This window comes from Lepisosteus platostomus, chromosome 3 (genome assembly GCF_059453375.1).
Source record: "Lepisosteus platostomus isolate fLepPlt1 chromosome 3, fLepPlt1.hap1, whole genome shotgun sequence".
NCBI lineage: Eukaryota > Metazoa > Chordata > Actinopteri > Semionotiformes > Lepisosteidae > Lepisosteus > Lepisosteus platostomus.
Window position 1 is genome coordinate 17,443,615 of NC_142613.1, and position 19,321 is coordinate 17,462,935.

The 19,321-nt window shown below is 36.0% G+C and overlaps 1 protein-coding gene across 1 annotated transcript in view; it reads left to right on the forward strand.

Annotated features, from left to right (window-relative positions):
* The window catches only part of ush2a (Usher syndrome 2A (autosomal recessive, mild)), a 427,426-nt gene that overhangs the window by 224,670 nt on the left and 183,435 nt on the right, over window positions 1-19,321 (forward strand). The window contains exon 38 of the mRNA XM_088624763.1: window positions 8,363-8,539. Within this exon, the coding sequence (XP_088480889.1) occupies window positions 8,363-8,539 (177 nt within the window). The remainder of the gene's footprint in view (window positions 1-8,362; window positions 8,540-19,321) is intronic.

The window sequence follows — 19,321 nt, forward strand, 5'->3', positions numbered from 1 at the left end:
GTTTTCAGCAGGGAATTTTGTGTGTTTAACAATTTCAGCTGGAAATAGTGGTTACGAATTACATTTCTTTATACAGTATATGACAGTTAGTTATATTAAGGTTAAATGTGTTTCCTTTCTGTGGAGCCTTCAAAATATTACATTTTATTTTTGAATTGTAATATAATTGTGTTACAGAATATAGATAGGATGTAACAGCACATTTATTCCTTGTAGTACTAGATGAAACTTGTGATGTTTTATTTTCTGACCTTTCTCAGAAGCTCAGGCAGGTGGCACTTTAACCCTTTAATTATATATCATAATCCAACAAATTAGTTTGATTTCTTATGTGTACTTGCAGGGGTTAAAAGTTTAACATTAACATTTTTTCTTTCTCTTCAATAAACATAAATCAATTTTAAACTGTTACATATGCCTTAGTGGTAGAACACGGGTGATTTGGGGCATTCTTTTCAGAGCCTTTGACTGGGGCACAAAGTGGTCTTTCTTTATGTATTAAAGGTGAGTAGGAGATATACTGTCTTCAACCAAAAGAAATTATGACTCTTTTACTACTGTAATTTGTCAAATAAGAGAGTTTCTTAAAATAGGCTTTCATAATCTACTCCAATTTCTGCTTTTCTTCACAAAGCTGAGTATTTAATCCTGTTTCATTTAGTATCAACTTTTATTTAATCATCTTAAGTTTAAATATGCATAATCAAGGTTATATACTAGACATTAATGAGCAAATGTTATTACAAAACTTCAATTATCAAATACAGCTGGGAGGGAGGCCAACTTAGAAATCTAATTTTATTAACATAATTAAGCATTGACTTGCCAAATAATGACTATTGCTCTTTTCAACTTATAAACTGGGATATAGTGCTAAATGTAGACATAGGGTATTATGCAGAGTATTTATTATGTAGTATAACTAACTCCAAAAGAAATATTGTGGGACCAATAGATATTTCTGCACATTTTTCCATTATTTTAGCTTCAGCTCATGGGCAGATGGCCCTGCCTCCTCCTCTAGAATCTTCTGATACGATACACAATTCGTACTTCTGTCAATGATGGAAAGCTGTCCAGGTCTTGAGGCAGCAAAGAAGCCTTAAACTATCAAACTCCCACCACCATAATTGACAGTTGGGTTGAAGTTCTCCTGTTCAGAAGCAGTATTTGGTTTTCACCAAACATACTGTTATGCTTCTCATAACACCAAAGAGTTCTATCTTTAAATCGTCTGTTCAGAGAACATTATTCCAGAAGCCTGGTTGATTAGCTAATGTACTGTATGTGCTCTATGACAAACTTCAGAAGGGCATCAATGTTATTTTTGGAAAGCAATGGTTTTCTCCTTGGTATTGACTGAACACAATTCTTCAGTCATTTTCTGATAGTTGAGTCATCAACTGTAACACTAGCCAAGAGTGTCCCGCAGTTCCTTGATGATTATCCAGTTTTTTCTTTGAAAGATTTTGGTTGGATGACCACTGTTTGGTAGAGTGACTGTGGTCTTGAACTTTCTCCAGTTTTTGTACAATCTGTCTGATAGTAGATTGGTGGAGCTCCACATCCTTAGAAAGGGTTTTATAACCCTATCCAAGCTGATGAGCATCAATACTCTTTTTCTGAGGTTCTTAGAAATTTCCTTAGATAGTGGCATGACTTGTTTCCACACTCTTAAAGCGTGAAAACCAAGCTCAAAACATTTCCAATTTTGATATGGGTTTGGGCCTTCCAAACTCAGAACGTAAGATTTACCTAATTATTTAAACACATGATTCTAATTATTACCTTGATTTATCTAAAGAAACTGGGGAAACTGTTTCACTTTTCACATCCCCTGTCCCCTTTACATTGTTTGTTTAATTCATACTGTACATCATTTTGTTTCAAGAGACATGAAATTGGTTACTATAAACCCTACTGAATATTTCCAGTATATACAGATGCAGCCATTCAAAATGGGTGAGGTATTTCGCGGCATACCCCGGTGGGCGTGTCGCGGTATCACGCAGTTCACGTGTGTCACGTGGCTAACTATCCGGTGTCGCCTTGTAAAACCGCCAGGGGGAGCTTAACCTCTCATGTACAGCATTTGAGCCTTTAATTTTGAACTGTGTATTACAGCATGTTAATCATCAGTCATTAAGATGTTGGTATATTTTATGAAAGCAAGATTGCTCAGTTGGACAAAAGTACACAACCTACCTTTATCAGAAATATTTATGCATCAAAGCCTTTACTGAAGATATTACTAATAGTATTAATAATGGATGACTTTGGACAAGCTGTATACTCAAAGTATAATTTTTTTAGCACATTTGTACAAGCACTTGGAATCTGTCCAAGCCATACTTTGTCAGGCATTTTGTTTTACTTCAACGGGCATAAAAACTTCCTTGCTTTTAACAGGGCGTTTCATAATTTCTAACTACGAAAATGATTTAAAATGCGACACCTATCATTCAACTAGAGCTTAAAATATCACAAGGATCCTCAAGAGCACAGCAAAGAGTGTATTAAAAGACACTTGTATTTATCAATGCTTTCTTTTCCGTAAACCAGATTTTATGCAACCACTTCAGAGGGGTGTCAGCCAGTCAGATTCCAGGAATCGGCACTTTAAAGGAAAAATACACACCGGTATTCCATTTCTCCCTAACGATTTTAAGCATCGAAGTATTTAACTAGCATGTGAAATAGCGTGTGAAAAAGTGGTAGTTTTAAGCTTTTCTGCTAATATAATATGGAATCGCGTATCTAAAGAATTTAATAACGGTATTCGTGTGCTGCGACAGGGCTGTGTAGGGCTGTTTCGCTTGCCTGTTCATGCGAGCTGTCTTGTAGCCGATTGGTCTAGGTGCGTTACTACCAACTGGCAGGTTGTGTGTTCGGATCCAGCTGGTGCTGGACTTTTCTTTTAATAAACATTTCTTCGAAAAAATAGAATAGCGATATTATGGACAATCAATTGACTTTTATATTTCAAAATATAGCAACATGATCGATATTTGCGATATTTTGAACATATCTTCCCTTCTGACAGCGGTTCCTGCTTCTATTGTGTGTGTGTGTGCAACAGAGTGTGCAACTTGGTTTTTAAAATTAGTCAAGCAATATGAAGCATCTTCTTTTATTATCCCAAATATTTTCAAAAGAAATTGAATAATTTCAATGAATCTGTGCCATTCAAGTACCTGCTCCAGACAGTAACCACTGCTAAGGGTTTATATGAAGCTTGCATTAAAAGACTTTAAAAAAATGTCATGTTCCCATAAAAAAGTCATGCCTTGGAGTATAGACCCCCAAAGGAATGCCATAGACTCAAACTGCAAAATAAACACATACAGAAAGAAAGTATTTGTATTGTAATTGCAAATCCTGGTATGAGTGATTGGTATGACTTTCCTCATTACAAATCTCTTATTAGAATTTAAATTTCTCTGTAACTCCAGGTCAGAACAGAGAAAATGTAACTGCCTTAAGGAGTTTACGATTATGAAAAATAGAAGGATAAGCATGATACGTATGTCTTCTGTCATTTTCTAAGTCATGTTACTGAGCACCAAATCTTATTGAGAATATGAATCCATTTAAGGTTTATACCATTAAAGTAAAGGTTTATTCCATGCTGAAAATGTTTGTACCAGACTTTTTTGAGGCCTGTTTAATTGTGTCTGAAGTCTGATGTTGTAAATTTTATTGTTAAAAAGATCCATGAAAATGTCACTACTAAAGTTAGCTGGTACTGTTGGTATTGTAAGTGGCAAGTAGAGCTCATATTTTAGATTTTGTGTAGTTGCTAGCGTTGAACTGTGTGTTGGATGCACATGAATTGAAGGAATGGGCAAACATAGCTGATGCGGATCCACAGAGCCAGCATATTAAGATGTTTATAATTAGAGGCAATTTGTTTAAATAACTAGGTATGGATACTGATGTGCAAGAGAGGTGGAAAGGCTGTTTCCTTAAGCCAGCACTATAAAATATTTTATTCTCAGTGAGATGCTGCCATTTCATAGTGGGTTTCTAACACTGTGTATAGTTCCATCCACACAGTGCCTTTACTTCCATCCATTTCTAATCTCTTTATCCAGTACAGAGGATTTGGAGCCTATCCCAGTAAGCGACGGACACAAGGCAGAATACACCCTGGACATAGCGCCAGTCCATCACAGGACAGACAGACACAAACACACACACACCAGGGCCAGTTTAAATCTAACCTCAGAACCTTTCTTTTCAGAAGACTTAGTGTCTGTATCTGCTTCATTTTCTAATTTTGGTAGCACCTCTAACTGCTTGTCTTTCTTATATGCATTTACTTTGTACTCTGTGGTCCTTTTATCTGTTTTTACATCTACTGTATTGCTTTGAGATGCCACCTTTAATGGTGATATATCAAATAAAGTTTTTTATTATTGTTATAGGGAAACATGATCAGATTTTCCCTGGTTCAGAAAAAAAGATCTAAAGTATACTAGTTTGTCATTCTTCTCATTCCCTTTGCTAAATGACTTTTCATACTAATCTGATCAATCTAACTGCCAGTTTTCTGTGCTTTCTCTATCCTGCTAGATTTGCAATTATTCTGAAAATTTTCATCTTGAAATAACTCATTTCTAAATACCTTTTTCACTGTTAACATCTTGAAGCAACTCTGCGACAAAATATACACTCTGACAGTTCATCCTGCTACCAACATTAAATAAAACAAATCTTAAGATTTCTATATTTATGTCTTTATTTAGTGGTTTCATTAGTGACAAAGGCTAAACTTTCTTGGAAAAATGTATTTTATGTGTTGCGGAAAAAACTGACTTGCTTTAACAAAATATGTTTACAAATCCTTTCACCTGGCATTTTCGTAGTTAGAAATTATGGAACGCTCTGTTAAAAGCAAGGGAGTTTTTATGTCCGTTGCAGTTCTTTTGCAACATGAATATAATTATATCGTCATTAATTTCTTGAGATACGCGATTCCATATTATATTCCCTTTTAATCAAATTCTAAAAGTATGCTTGTTGACTCCGGTATCGCGTTAGTTAAAGACTTCGACGCTTAAAATGTTTAGGGAGAAATGGAATACTGGTGTGTATGTTTTCTTTAAAGTACTGAGACCAGCCATATACTGTATGTTTAAGTTCCAAAATTAATATCGTTTATGGACTTCACACGCGTTGCAGTATGCTCCTATTCTTTTTATGCTCAGGCACTAAGTAAAAGGAGATGCTTCATATTGCTTGACTAATTTTAAAAACTAAGTTATAAATGCAGACGCTCCCTCGGTGCGCTGCTCTGGTGCGCCGGCTCTTACACAGTGCCTGTCTGCCGTAAGCGTTACAATATACATACCCAACACTGCTTGTACCCATCTGTCATGCAAATAAAACACCTTGAATTGAATTGAATTGAGGGGAGAGGGGGGGAATACTAAAGCCAATACTGTCTCAATGGGCTTTGACGTGCTAATGCGTTGGTTTAACAGTCCGGGTGTGGCAGGCTTCCAATGTCAACTCGACTCGATTGGAAGACAATGAATGTATTTTAGCCGTAAATGAATTAATAGCAAACATGGTTTACATAAAATACATTTTTCCAAGAAAGTTTATAATAATACGATCTATAGTTGAAATCTGAGCCTACTTTAAAAATAAAGGAAAAGCATTTTCAGAGAGCAATCACGCTGTGTTTATGTAGAAAAAGCGATTAGGTTTATGAGCAATCTAATTACCTATTCGCTTAAAACGCTATATAAAATAAAGTTTATTTAGAGATGAATGATCAGTGTCGCAGTTTAAATAATGGGAGTCGGGAAACTAACACACAGCGCCACCGGATTTAATAACGCAATAAAAACGCTATAAAATAATGTGACTAGGCACAGAAAAAGTTTACAGCACAGTACAATAATAAATGCTGACCATGACTTTAGAAGCATAAATTACCTTACACTCAATTTAAACACAAGCTGTCTTTCTGTATGAACCTCTAAGCTGGTTCATACAGAAAATGTAGAAATGCATTAGCCTGATTATGATTAAAAAACACATAATTAAACACGCGTTTGCGATTTAAATCAGAACACGATTTAAATCAATATAAATGTTTATATTGTAACGCATACTGTCCAGCCTCCATTTCTCTATAAAAATTTACTCTGTTGCACACACACACACACAATAGAAGCAGGAACCGCTGTCAGAAGGGAAGATATGTTCAAAATATCGCAAATATCGATCATGTTGCGATATTTTGAAATATAAAAGTCAATTGATTGTCCATAATATCGCTTACCTATTTTTTCGAAGAAATGTTTGTTAAAAGAAAAGTCCAGCACCAGCTGGATTCGAACACACAACCTGTGCGTTGTTAGTCACACAGCTAGACCAGTAGGCTACAAGACAGCTCGCATGAACAGGCAGGCGAAACAGCCCTACACAGCCCTGTCGCAGCACACGAATATAATCATACCGTTATTAAATTCTTTAGATACGCGATTCCATATTATATTCCCTTTTAATCAAATTCTAAAAGTATGCTTGTTGACTCCGGTATCACGTTAGTTAAAGACTTCGAAGCTTAAAATGTTTAGGGAGAAATGGAATACTGGTATGTATTTTTTATTTAAAGTACCGAGACCAGCCATATACTGTATGTTTATGTTCCAAAATTAATATCGTTTATGGCCTTCACACGCGTTACAGTATGCTCCTATTCTTTTTATGCTCAGCTACTAAGATTTCCCTTCAGTGGTAAAATTCAGTATAAATATTCAATGCTAAAACAGGCACAGTAAAGACATTTACTGTAAATCTTTCTACGACCGACCAATGGACCACGAGTGCCCCTGTCGGTCAACCAATCACGTACCGCGGTATTTTGCGTCATCGCGCGTAACGATGCGAGACGCCGTAGCCAATTACCTCCGGTACATGTCTGTACCGCGCACTTTGAATGGCTGCATCTGTATAGACTGGCTTTGATTCAAGAAGATTGTTCACGAACTTTTAATCAACACTATAGATAAACCAGAAATAAAACCAAAAATTATATCTGTTTATCTATGTATAGATAAATGCAATATAAAAAATATATCTATGTTCAGACAATTTGAGGTACAGAGAGGCTGACGATAACTAATACCTCTTTAAAGTTACTCATATTTTCTAAAAATACTGTATACAGTAGGTACAGTAGGTATTCCATATCCTGGCTACATTGGCTCATCTGGACAGAGTTTATCTTGATTTCTATGGTGTTAAGTGGATAAGAAGGCATGGGATAACCACCAGCAATTCTAGGTCCCCATTTATGTAGATACTGTAGGTGCACTGGAATGAAACTACAGTGTAGAAGTTAATTTGTTTTCATTGTGTTATTTTTATTAAATAAATCTACTAGTTTGCAACAGCTATTGGGATCATCTCTGCTTATCTGAAGCTGCTTAGAGTTCAGTCTGTTACAGTTGCCTTCACTTGTCTGATGTTCAGAGGTCAGAAATGAGGGCAGTGGCCAAGCATATAGAGTTGGGTTAGAGTACAATTCTGCGAATTCTGGGTGATTAGTATTTTTTAGATATACTGCAGTTTTTGAAAAACCATATTCATGTCTTTTGTTCTGTGACTGGTAATAATTCTTAGTAAACATAGGCATTTAGTAAAAAAACAACAAACTTGAGTGAAGAAATTGATTTCTTTATAGATAAATCTAAGGATATAACAACCCCTAATTTAGTAGATTGAGATGATGAGATTTAAAGGTCTTGTAATGTTAGACCTCTACATAAAACGTTTAGCCCCACATATCAGCCCCATTCATAATATTGTAACACATACGGCCGACAGGCACTGTGTAAGAGCCGGCTTACCAGTGCGGTGACGTCACCGCCCTTCTCTGTAATAGCAGGACCACAGCCACTGGGCTGTGGAGAGATCTCTCTTTAGCTCACCAGGCTGGGTCCCTGTTGAGTGACGCCAGAGTCCTGGTTTCGAGTTCCCAACGGTGGGGGCTGACCTGATGCGGCAAGAGCTCCCACCTGAACCCCGTTGCGTTACAATATTTTTGTCAAACAAACTAACGCTTGTTACTGGCCTAACCACACAACTGGTATAAAAACGAACAACATTGATAATAAATTGTGTGACACATAAACATAGTATTTGCCTATCATCCTAAGGCAGTCATCCCATTTGTTCTCCTTAGATCATTCTAAACAATTATTTATACTGTTGTTGTTTTCAATAGAGGAAATATTAATGTGATATTTAATGCAAGACAACAAATATTCATTTTTCAGTTTCAGCTTGTCGTTTGCCTGAATCCTCAGTAAGTGGACTACCAGCACTTGTGTTTATTTTACAGCTGAAAACTACTCTTTGAAGACTGATACCAAAGTTCTGCACAGCAGTGAAGAGGCAGGGGAATGGGTGTCCATTGGTGGATTGGTGTCTTATTCTAACTACACTATTCAGGTTAATGCCTGTAACAGCCAGGGATGTGTAATAAGCAGTCCTACAACAATAACTCTACCTCCTGGCGGTAAGTTGAACTTTCTTTTTTTCCTAAAATCTGTTTTATTTAACTATTTTTCACATGTTTTATACGAGAAAGCATTTATCCAAGATTTTCTTTTTCTAAATTAACACCCTAAGGTTAAGGTTTTACATAGGGATTATCAATATAGTTATATTTAGTTTTACTATTACTTCAATACCAGCTCTCCTAGTAGATTTGAGAGCACATTCTTATATACAGCTTTCAGATTATATGTATGACAATAAAGCATCCCTGAGGGAGCCACTGTAAAATATTTTCCAGCAGAAACCAGATTATGTCATTGACTCAGGCCCTCCTCCTGCAGGTGGTTAAAGGATGCAGGAGTGTTTCTGTCAGCAATACCAACAGCCTACAGAATGTTTGGGCTTTATATTTGTAACTGGTTTTAAGAGAAACTCCCAGAAGGCTGGCACAATCATGCTGGCATTGCCAAGGCTTAAGGATGGGGAGAAGTTCAGTTTGTCAGAGCTTGCATGGTAAGCCACACAACTCTGTGCCTTGTAATTAGCTAGAACCTATGTGCTTGCAATGTTATCAGCAAGCTACATCTGCACTACATACAGTATCATACCTTAGCTCTTCTATTTGTGCTATGTTTACAGTGTGAAAAGTAGCAGATTGTCTGCTGTATAAGTAAGAGGATACATACAGTATATCTTTTCCACATCCATACCTTTATTTTTTTCTCCTCTTACTATACAAAAACCCCACAATAAACAGAAATAACAACCTTTAACCCTATTGCATCTATGAGGAAAGTTTGCATTTACCAAAGTAAAAGCTTATGAAATTGTAATTGAAAAAATATAAAAATGTATCTTTTGTTAATTAGTCCCTTTATGAATATCAATTTGTGAGTATACTGAACAAACTGCTCAATGTTAAGTCCCATGTTTGATAGACACTACATTATCTTTTGTACTTCATTTCGAATCTTAAACCATTTGAATTATCCAGGGTCTAGCAGTGAAGCTACCATTTACCCAGAAGAAAGAATTTAAATAATAATTATTACATGTTATTTTCCATGCTATGATGTCCTACGTTAACTTTTCAGATCATTGTGATCCAGGTCACAGTTCTGAAAGATTTCTAGAAATGTAACTACTGTATACAGTATTTGTCCTTTCTAATCAGAGAACCCAGTAAAACTCACTTCTGGCCTTGCCTCCTTTATCAGTTAGGTTCTGTATGGAAAATGTGCAGTGGCCCTTACTGCCATGTAAAGACATGCATGTAAAGACCACTGGAGTATTTGTATAGTCACTACAGTAACATTTCAACATTGGTAAATAGAGTTTATGTTACATGCATATAGAGAAGGTAGTGCAGCAAGTTCCTTCTGTGGATGAATAGTGCAGAGCAAATGTAATGCAGTCTCCACTAGAGCTTTCTTGCTTTGGTTTTGCACATGTGTAGTAAATTGTGCATATTGTCTGATGCGTTTTCAGCTATACAAGGTAAGTGCTCAGGTGATATTATTATTATTTACTGTGTATGTTAATTGTGTGTTTAATTACTTTACAGTGTAGGGTAATGATTTAATTATTGTAATTATAGACTTTTAAAACAATTCATTCTTTCAGCATTATTTAATTTCTCCCTCACTATACATACAGTATGAATGGGGGAAGTTTCCTTTCTACCTCGCATACTTGCTAGCTGCTTCTGTGTTCTCTTTTTCTAGCTTTCTACCCTCCTCCATGATAAGCACACATACTGCTTAACCATTAAAAGACAAGAAATGCTGGTGAGCCTGTGATTCTGCTCTCCTGTCCCTCCTTCCTTACATGCAGTCAAAGCTAGGATAAATAAGGGAGGATTGCAACAATATCTTGATCAGTAATTTTCTGTATGTATAATACAAAGACTAAGAAATTGTCTGTTGTGACATAACCCTTTTCTTAGTGGCTGCTCATGGTAGCTAAAGAAAAAAATAAAAACATATCTTCCAAGATGGGGAGAAGGAACACGAAGTTTATGATAGCATTAAGGGCATACATTTTACATTGTTAAATTGGTGTTGATTTTAATTATGACTCTTATGGCTCTGAAATGTGCCTTTTTATGACCGTCCTTGCAAATGAAAGGTGACAACTCATTGGTTAAATAGGCTGTGGTTCATGCTTCCTTTTAGTTAATGGTGTGAAAACTTATTAAGCTGATTTACACATAAAATCATATTGGAAAGCATGTGCTATGTGCTGGAGTATGTGTGTTTAAGTTGAATGAAATTAGCCATGGAGGTTATAAAAGGAATCCTAAGTACTTTCATACCACTGCTGAAAAATATAAGACATTCATAAATTAGCTATAATGCGTGCCAAATGATAGCAGAGGCAATAAGATATTGTTTTTGGGAAGAGCTGCAATGTTGTTTTAAAGGGATTTACTTTCAGAATAATTTTTGGAGGTTCAATCACAAAGATACATACAGAGGGATTAAGATCCATGGCTGAGAACTAAAGGCCACCCCAGGCCTTAACTTGCTTTCTATTGAGCTAGTTTTAGGCCATACTGTGTTTTGCATGCTGTGCCAAAATACATTTTCTGTATATGCCACTGACCCATCTTCCTTCCAGCAGGATCAATGGGACCACGTAGCTAATCCCAAAAGTGATTTTCTTCATTCTATCATGCAGGGTTTAACTACCTCTGTTTGTGAATTTGGCTTGTCAATACTCTTTGGGCCTTCAGTTTTTTCCTAGTCATGTCCTCCCCAATAGAATTATTTAGCGCTGTAACATTTATGTTACAAATCAAAATGTAGAGGGAGGTCATTAGAATGCATTCATTTCAAGATGTTTCCCATATACAGTAATGAGATTTCTTGATTACTGAAGAAAAGTAAAACTGATAAAGATAAAACAATAAACTGAGAATAATTAAGTGAAAAAAATAATTTAGAAAACAAGAAGTACTTAAACTTTGTTATTTGAATTATTTCATATATTCACAAATACAAAATACTGCTGTGAACCCTTACTTAGTTTGATATTAATTTAATTAAATTGCATGATGAGTTTATTAACATAATCTGTCCCCCATGTAGTGCTTACTACCTGAACATTAAAACCTTGTGTTTCACAAACTGCTGGTACTGTATGTATTTGTTTCCCTGGAGACACTTGTTGGTATTTCGGACACATAGAACCAAAACATACTGATTAATAAGCTGGTGACATTGGTGCTGTCCCTTAATTTGCTTAAATCTAATAGGCTCTTTTATCAGTCAAACCCATATAGATTGCCAATTGATTAGCTAGGGTCAGCCATGACTCTGCATGCAGTTAAAGCATGGAACTGAGTAGTGAAGACACTGTTACATATTAATAAGCCTGGAAACCAGGAGGACAAATGGACTGTATGGTCCTCAAAGCAAAGAAAGTAGTGAAGAAACTTCTTCAAGATGTTCAAGTTCAGAACAAAGGCATTAGAAAGTGTATAAATTTTAAAAACCATACTTTTTCCCCCCTCAAGATCTTTAGGCTTTTCTTACTTGAACTGAAGCCTTGTCTAGAACTGTCCTTGTTACATCAAAGAACAGAAAGGGTAGAAAGCTTAAAGATACAGTGGAAACATAAAAGTGCATAGTTTAAAATGATTAGTGACACTTCTGATATACCGTACCTGAAATAGAGAAACAGAAAGACATTTCTAAGTATTTTGTGAAACAAAGAAATATAGGAATTAACTTTTGTCAGCTATATTTGAACTATGACGGTATCTTAATGTTTCTAAAGTTTATTTGTAAAAAGAAAGTATTGGATACATATAGTCCTTATTTGATTTACATTATTTTAATCGAAAGCTGATTTCATTGAACACCATGTTTTCATTAAGTGTTTTAAAAATATGATTTGTGGTCTTCTTAATTCCATGTGAGCTTTGTTGTGACAAATGTGTTGTGACAAATGTATGAAGTGATCCATATTAGTAGATGAAATGGAAGTTCTTAATTGCAGTTTGGGAGGGATGATGACAAATAAGCCAATTTTGTCCAGCTGTTCTAATTCATAATAATTTCTGATGTTAGTTATACACTGTATATATCATATGAAAACTCCTAATTTTGCATTACCTTACCCACTTGGGTAAGTCTTCATTCTGAATGGGGGACTGACCGTCCTTGTCCTCTGGCCAGGGGTCTGCCCCTTAACCAAGCATGTTAACCCAAAAGCCATTGCTGTATACAGTACTTAAAATACAGTACATCTGCAGAAGCATCTGATTCTTGATTTTGGAAACATAACTCATTTCACTTTCCCCACATGCTGCAGCATCAGTTTTATTTTCCACAGTATAAATCCTGCCCTTTTTCATAGAATGCTGTCTGTGACAAGTCCTCTTTCATGCAATGTTTTCAGTATAATAATATGTTGCATTCCTCACCTCTTTACAGGAGAACACTGAAATGCCCTCATATCTTGGACATATAATTCTGCACACTGACAGTCCCTGCTTGAACATGTAAGGGAAAAAATGGGATTTCAAGACATAAAGGCATCCAAACTAATGCCCATGCAAAACTGCAGAATTAAAATCTAATATTGCTACTGAAAGTACAGTTTTCACACTTCACAGAGTGCCATGCACTGTGAACCCCATACCAGAGAATTGTACTGTTTCTTGACAGCTGACTTTAGTTTTCAGTGAAGGAGAGGGATTAGCATACAGACACCGCAGTGACAATCAGGAGAGAACAGGGATTTTGATTATGGTACTTCTGTATAGTTGCCATTATCTTCTGCAAATGTACTTTTAAACTGTGAAGTATTTTAACACATATTCCCTCAGCAGCCCATTTTGGCAAAAAAATCATAGTCATACATCATCCTCCACTCTCATATTACTTATCATACATAATAAGAGTATGCACACCCACCTAACTGGAGTGCCTTAGAGAGATGGTTGTTTTGCCTTTGTTTCACTATTTTGCTGCTGCTGAAACTTTTTAAATACATTTTCCTGCTTTAAAAACACACGAGATATTTATAAAAACAGGAGTCATAAATAGTTAATTTTTGTACTTAGCATCAGAGCTTATGCCACCTAGCATATTTGGCTTGCGATAATCTAAACACAAGCCCGTCCAGAAGTGTCACATGAGTCATTCATCCTGAGCCATACCTTCCCAACTACATGAGGCAGGCCTCCCACTAGCATGCCTGAGATCACTGAGTAATTTATTTCATCACCTGCCAGAAGCTCATCGGGGTACAGCACAGAGAGCAATAACAAACAAAAATGCAATTAAAGTAACTAGGTGCAGTGGCTTATGTGTAAAAGAACTTGTAAATTCCTGAGACTGTTTTAAGGAACTTGCAAAGTAGGAGTGAATAAAGTAAGCTTGATAAAATGTATTGTACTGGATAAAAATATCAAGTCAAAAGTGACTAAACAGTAAGACTCTCTTTTCCTTTAAGTAATATTTTTGTCAAGTGTATAATACTTGGATATTCATACGGCACCAGAAATGCAATGCTATGCAATTAATTTGGTTCAATTGTATCCTGCTTTGTATTATGACTGTCTATTTTATTACTTTTATCTTTGGGAATAATCGAAACATTTACGTGTTGTATTAACTATCAACTAGTAAACATCTGGCAATGCTTTTTATTTTCCATTTGATGTGATAAGCTCCAGAGCAACTACAGATATCTTGCTGTTTGTTAGAAATGTCTTATTGGCACATTGAGCTTGGGCACTGGCCACTTGCTGTCATGTTTCCTTTAAAAGCTTTTACTCATTAATTAAAGAATATACATGATGTGTACACTGTTTGGGTTCATATTGTGAACAGTATTGAAAAAGAGCTTTTATTCACTAATAGTGAATGACATTTATATTTTATTTGCATTTAGAAGAAATGTGACATCATGTGCTCCAAAAGTGCTTAATTGCATGTTAGATTTTTCTCTTGCTCATTACTAACTGAGTGCGCACAGAATTCCAAAGCAAGGACAGTACTCTTCCTTCCCAGTATATGAAGGGAAATGCCAAAGGATTGGCCGGATTTACATATCACACAGAGTAAGTTGGAGCGCAGTGCTCTATATGGAACAACAGAGAAACAGAATCAAATGAACTTGATAGGAGGATTCTCACTTTCTCATTTGTAGCCTTTCTGGTGTTCTGATAAATCAGGTTCACTGATATTATCACTTATCAATCAGTGGCTTAATGTTAACAATGTTAAATTAGGGCTACAGTTACAGAACAAGATGCTTCCCATGTTACACAAAGCAATTTGACAACAAAAAATAATTGCTGGTTTTAAGCCTAGGGTAACAGATAAGATATGAAAGTAGTGTTCAAAGACCATGTGATGCTTTAAACAAATAGTTCTAGTCTGCTTCTGTGGATCACCTAAATATACTCCAAAAAACTGTTGTTTTAGCTTCATCAACGTATTGAACTTAATTCTGTGTTTTTGTAATAATGTTTAACTACAATATAGCTGAAGCTGGAGTGCCACAATGGTAGTGGATTATGTATACCGAAGGGATCTCTTGTATAATGCAGACAAATATACAGTATATACATATGTTTTAAATAAGTTTTATAAGTTCTGAAATATAAAGAAATGACAGTCATTTACTATTGCCCATATAAGACTTACAGTATGCAACTTTCTAACAACAACAGAAGATTTTCATACATTTGTATCCTAAATCAGTGCTGTCAGACTACTGATAATTTTAGGGGGGGGGGGGGGGGGGGCAGTTGAAAGACTAAAGTATTTATTTGCCTGTATTGGTGGGATTTTTCTGCAAACATTCATTTGTTCCTTGTGATATAGTGCTATCATGCTCTTTGCAATGACAGCAGTGTTTTTAAAACTTGTCATTTTTTTAATGAAACCACCAGTGCATTATGAAAATTGAGCCCTTGCAGTAAAACTAATTTCTCTCCCTGACATGAGTGATGGGTTTGACCCCCCGATGTGCCCAGATGCTTTTCAGATTCTGCCAGAATGTTTTTGGATTCTGTTAAGTGTTCACCATTTTTCTTTTTTTTGGGGGGATGATAGGATTTTTGCTGTTTAGGAAGATTTTCATTCAGGCAGTTCTTTATTGGTTCCAGTTTTGTGTTGAACCTATGCTATCCATTTCCTTAAAATGAATGGAATTAAAATGTAATTCTACATGACATTTATGATAATTGTGCATGTTAACCTGAATTTTAAATACAATTCTGACAAGGCTCAAATGGAGGAATGAGATTAATCATTATTTTTTTATATATATATATTTAAAATAAAGAGAAGGTAGTCTTCATCTGTAAAAGGGTAAATGTTGATCATAATTCTTGATTATTTCTCAGGCTCCGCCTTTGCTTGAAATTGTGGCACCTCTCTTAGTATTTACCCAGGTCTAAAACTCATAGCTCTTCGTCATTCTTATAAGATTACTACAGACGTCATGTCACGGTTCTCATTTAAATAAAAGTAAACTGTCTTCTGCAAAGTACATGTAAATGTCTAGGAATCCTAGGGTTATTTTTCAGCCAGAAAGCTGGCTGAAACTCAGGCAAGTTTTCGTTGAAAGCTTTGGCAGCACAAACAGTCAACATTAAAGAACTTAAAACAGTAAGAATAACTTACATTAGTACAATAAAACTGTAAAATTCAACATACCAATGTGATTTAGAATTGGAAATTCTGTGCATCGAATTACCTTTGTTTCAATGCCATTAGAGCTTTTAGAACCTTTGATAATTTGACCTAGCATTAGAATGATTTTTGTATCTTTATTCATGTGGGTTGTTGCATAAGGATACAGTTTTGCATTTACCTATTTCATTTTGTTTATACCATTCTATATTATGTGTTTTTTATTACTGGTTTTTTAGAGTTAATTGTTTTGATTAGGAATTAATTAGTATTAAACTAAATACTATAAATATTGTCATATATTAAAACACGTAATGGTGAAGGAAAAACTCACCATTAGAAATTTCCTGGAGGATCATGTATAAATACTTTGAAACAGAAATTGTATAGAAAATATTTAATTTGGACCAACCAAAGGATTTGGATTTGTGCTTTGACACAAACACATATCTACTGTATACATGTTGCCTTATCACCCAGCCAGCAGTTTTTTCCCTCCTGGGAAAAAACTAAGGTTGCTGCTGGAAGAGGTGTTAGTGGGGCCAGCAGGGGGCACTCACCCTGCAGTCCATGTGGGTCCTAGTGCCCCAGTATAGTGACAGGGACACTATACTGTAAACAGGCGCCGTCCTTCGGATGAGACGTACTGTAAAACTGAGGTCCTGACTCTCTGTGGTCATTAAAAATCCCAGGCCATTTCTTGAAAAGAGAAGGGGTGTTACCCCCAGCGTCCTGGCCAAATTTCCCATTCGCCCTCACCAGTCATGGCCTCCTAATAATCCCCATCTATGAATTGGCTACATTACTCTGCTCTCCTCTCAACTGATAGCTGATGTGTGGTGAGCGTTCTGGCGCACTATGGCTGCCGTCGCATCATCCAGGTGGATGCTGCACATTGGTGGTGGTGGAGGGGAGTCCCCATTACCTGTAAAACTCTTTGAGTGGAATGTCCAGAAAAGCGCTATATAAGTGTAAGCAATTATTAATTATTATTATTGCCTTGCAATGTGTATTTACCATTGACCAAAATTGTTATAGTTTGATATATTACAAATAACAAAATTGTCCATCCATTTTCTAATCTCTTTACCCAACAGAGGGTTGCGTGGGTGCCAGAAGAAAGCAACAGGCGCAAGGCAGGGTACACACTGGACGGGATACCAGTCCATCGCAGGGCACACACAGACACAAACACCAACCAGGGACAATTTTCCCAGAACTCAGTTTGCCTACCAGTATGTCTTTAGATTGGAAGGAAACCGTAGCACCCTTAGGAAACCCACTCAAAGACAGAGAACTTACAAACACCACACAAATAGGATGCCAAGAATTGAACTCAGGGTCCCAGTGCTGTGAAACAGCAATGCTTACCACTGCAGCACTGTGCCACCATTGCCGCATAATCATTTTTCAAATGACCTTTTTTTATTCAAAACTATAATGGTCAAACTAGATTATATTCTATGTCTAGGAGGCTGATTGTCAGCAACAAAAATATACAGATGGAAATTTGCAGATTGCATAAGTATTCAGGCTCTTGGTGGAAGCTTTCAAAATAGGTCTCTGCCAGTATTGCTCACTGTGAAGGTAAATTTATGCCCACTCAGCCTTGAATAATTATTCAATTTCTAACTAGTCTTCAAGTCTCACCATAGATTTTCTATCAGATTCAAGTCAGGACTTTGAAGGGGCCACTAAAGGAATCAACTATTCCTGTGTTGATTTTGCATTGTGCTTCATGCCACTGTTCTCTTGAAATCTGAATTTTCAACCCAGTATAAGACTTTTCTGATTTGAGCACATTTCCTTCTAGGATTCTGATGTACTTTATGCCTTTTATTTTACCCACAGTCCTTACAGTGCTCCCATTCCCTTGAAAACAAGTATCCTCATAACATGACGCTGTCACCACCGTGCTTAATAGTTGATATGATACTGATTGGGTGAAGTGCCGCATTGGACTTTGCAGTTAGACCAAAAAGTTCAATCATTGTATTGACTGACTACAAAATCTTCTATCATGTCTATTGTATTATTTACAATTTGCTTTGTTGTAAACTCGAAAGACACTGACTGCCATTACAGACATGGAGCTTCTCAAATTATTCACTGTTAGCTTCTCAGTGGCATCCCTTAACCAGTTCTTTCAGTTCAGAAGGTTGGCCTTGAATTAGTTAGTGCCTGAGTGGTATAACACATATTCCACGTGTTAAATTTTAAATTTTCTGGTAACGTTTACTGATCTGTGCTTCTATACCGCTTGCTCCATCATTTGTTTTTGAAACCTCCATTGTTGGTTTGTCATATCAGTATAAGTCGTGGCTTGAATATCTAACTGATGGAATTTAAAGAGACCATACTGGATATCCCTAGATACATGAAGAAACAGTTGTTAATATGGTAAAGTAAATACATAAAACAAAAAACGAGTACAATTATTATGTGTTATGGCCCGACGAGCTCCAGCACCGCCGCATTAGTTAGTTGTTTTATGTATTACTGCTGATTTTGTTTTATTTTTTCCTACCTGATACTTATTCCATATTAATTCCATGGATGTAGCCCACTGTACATGAAGGAGAGAGTTCAATGGGGTATTTAAATTTACAGCAGTTGACAAAGTTTGATTTAATGTTCAAATGAACTCATCTTGGAATCCACTCTAATCTATATTGAAAAGATATCACCCTATCACCTTAATCTAGAATGGACTCTATATCTTAACATTCTATTATTACATGATATTATAAAATTGTCTTCAATGTTGATGCTTAGTTTAACAGTTGTGTTGTAGAACTGCACTACAGGTGTACTGTTTCTGAGTGCACTGAGTGTACTGTTATAGTAAGAAATTGAAATTGTTTGTTCTTTCATCTATTCATCATGAAAGTAAAGGAATTTAAACTGGCATATTATATTAAATGAATTACGACCATGCTTTCTACCAGGTGGACTGTAAAACACCAATGTAGAAAAATAGTGAAAAAAGGTAGATTTGAGCTTGATTAAAGCCTGTAATAGCTCTGAGAGCTTAGTCAATGTCCTTGACTTTCTTTGCTTTATAAATTGTTTAATGGGCTGGTGCCACATTCTAAATTCTAAACTCAAGAATTATCTCATAGTTTGCAGATATCAAGACATTGCAG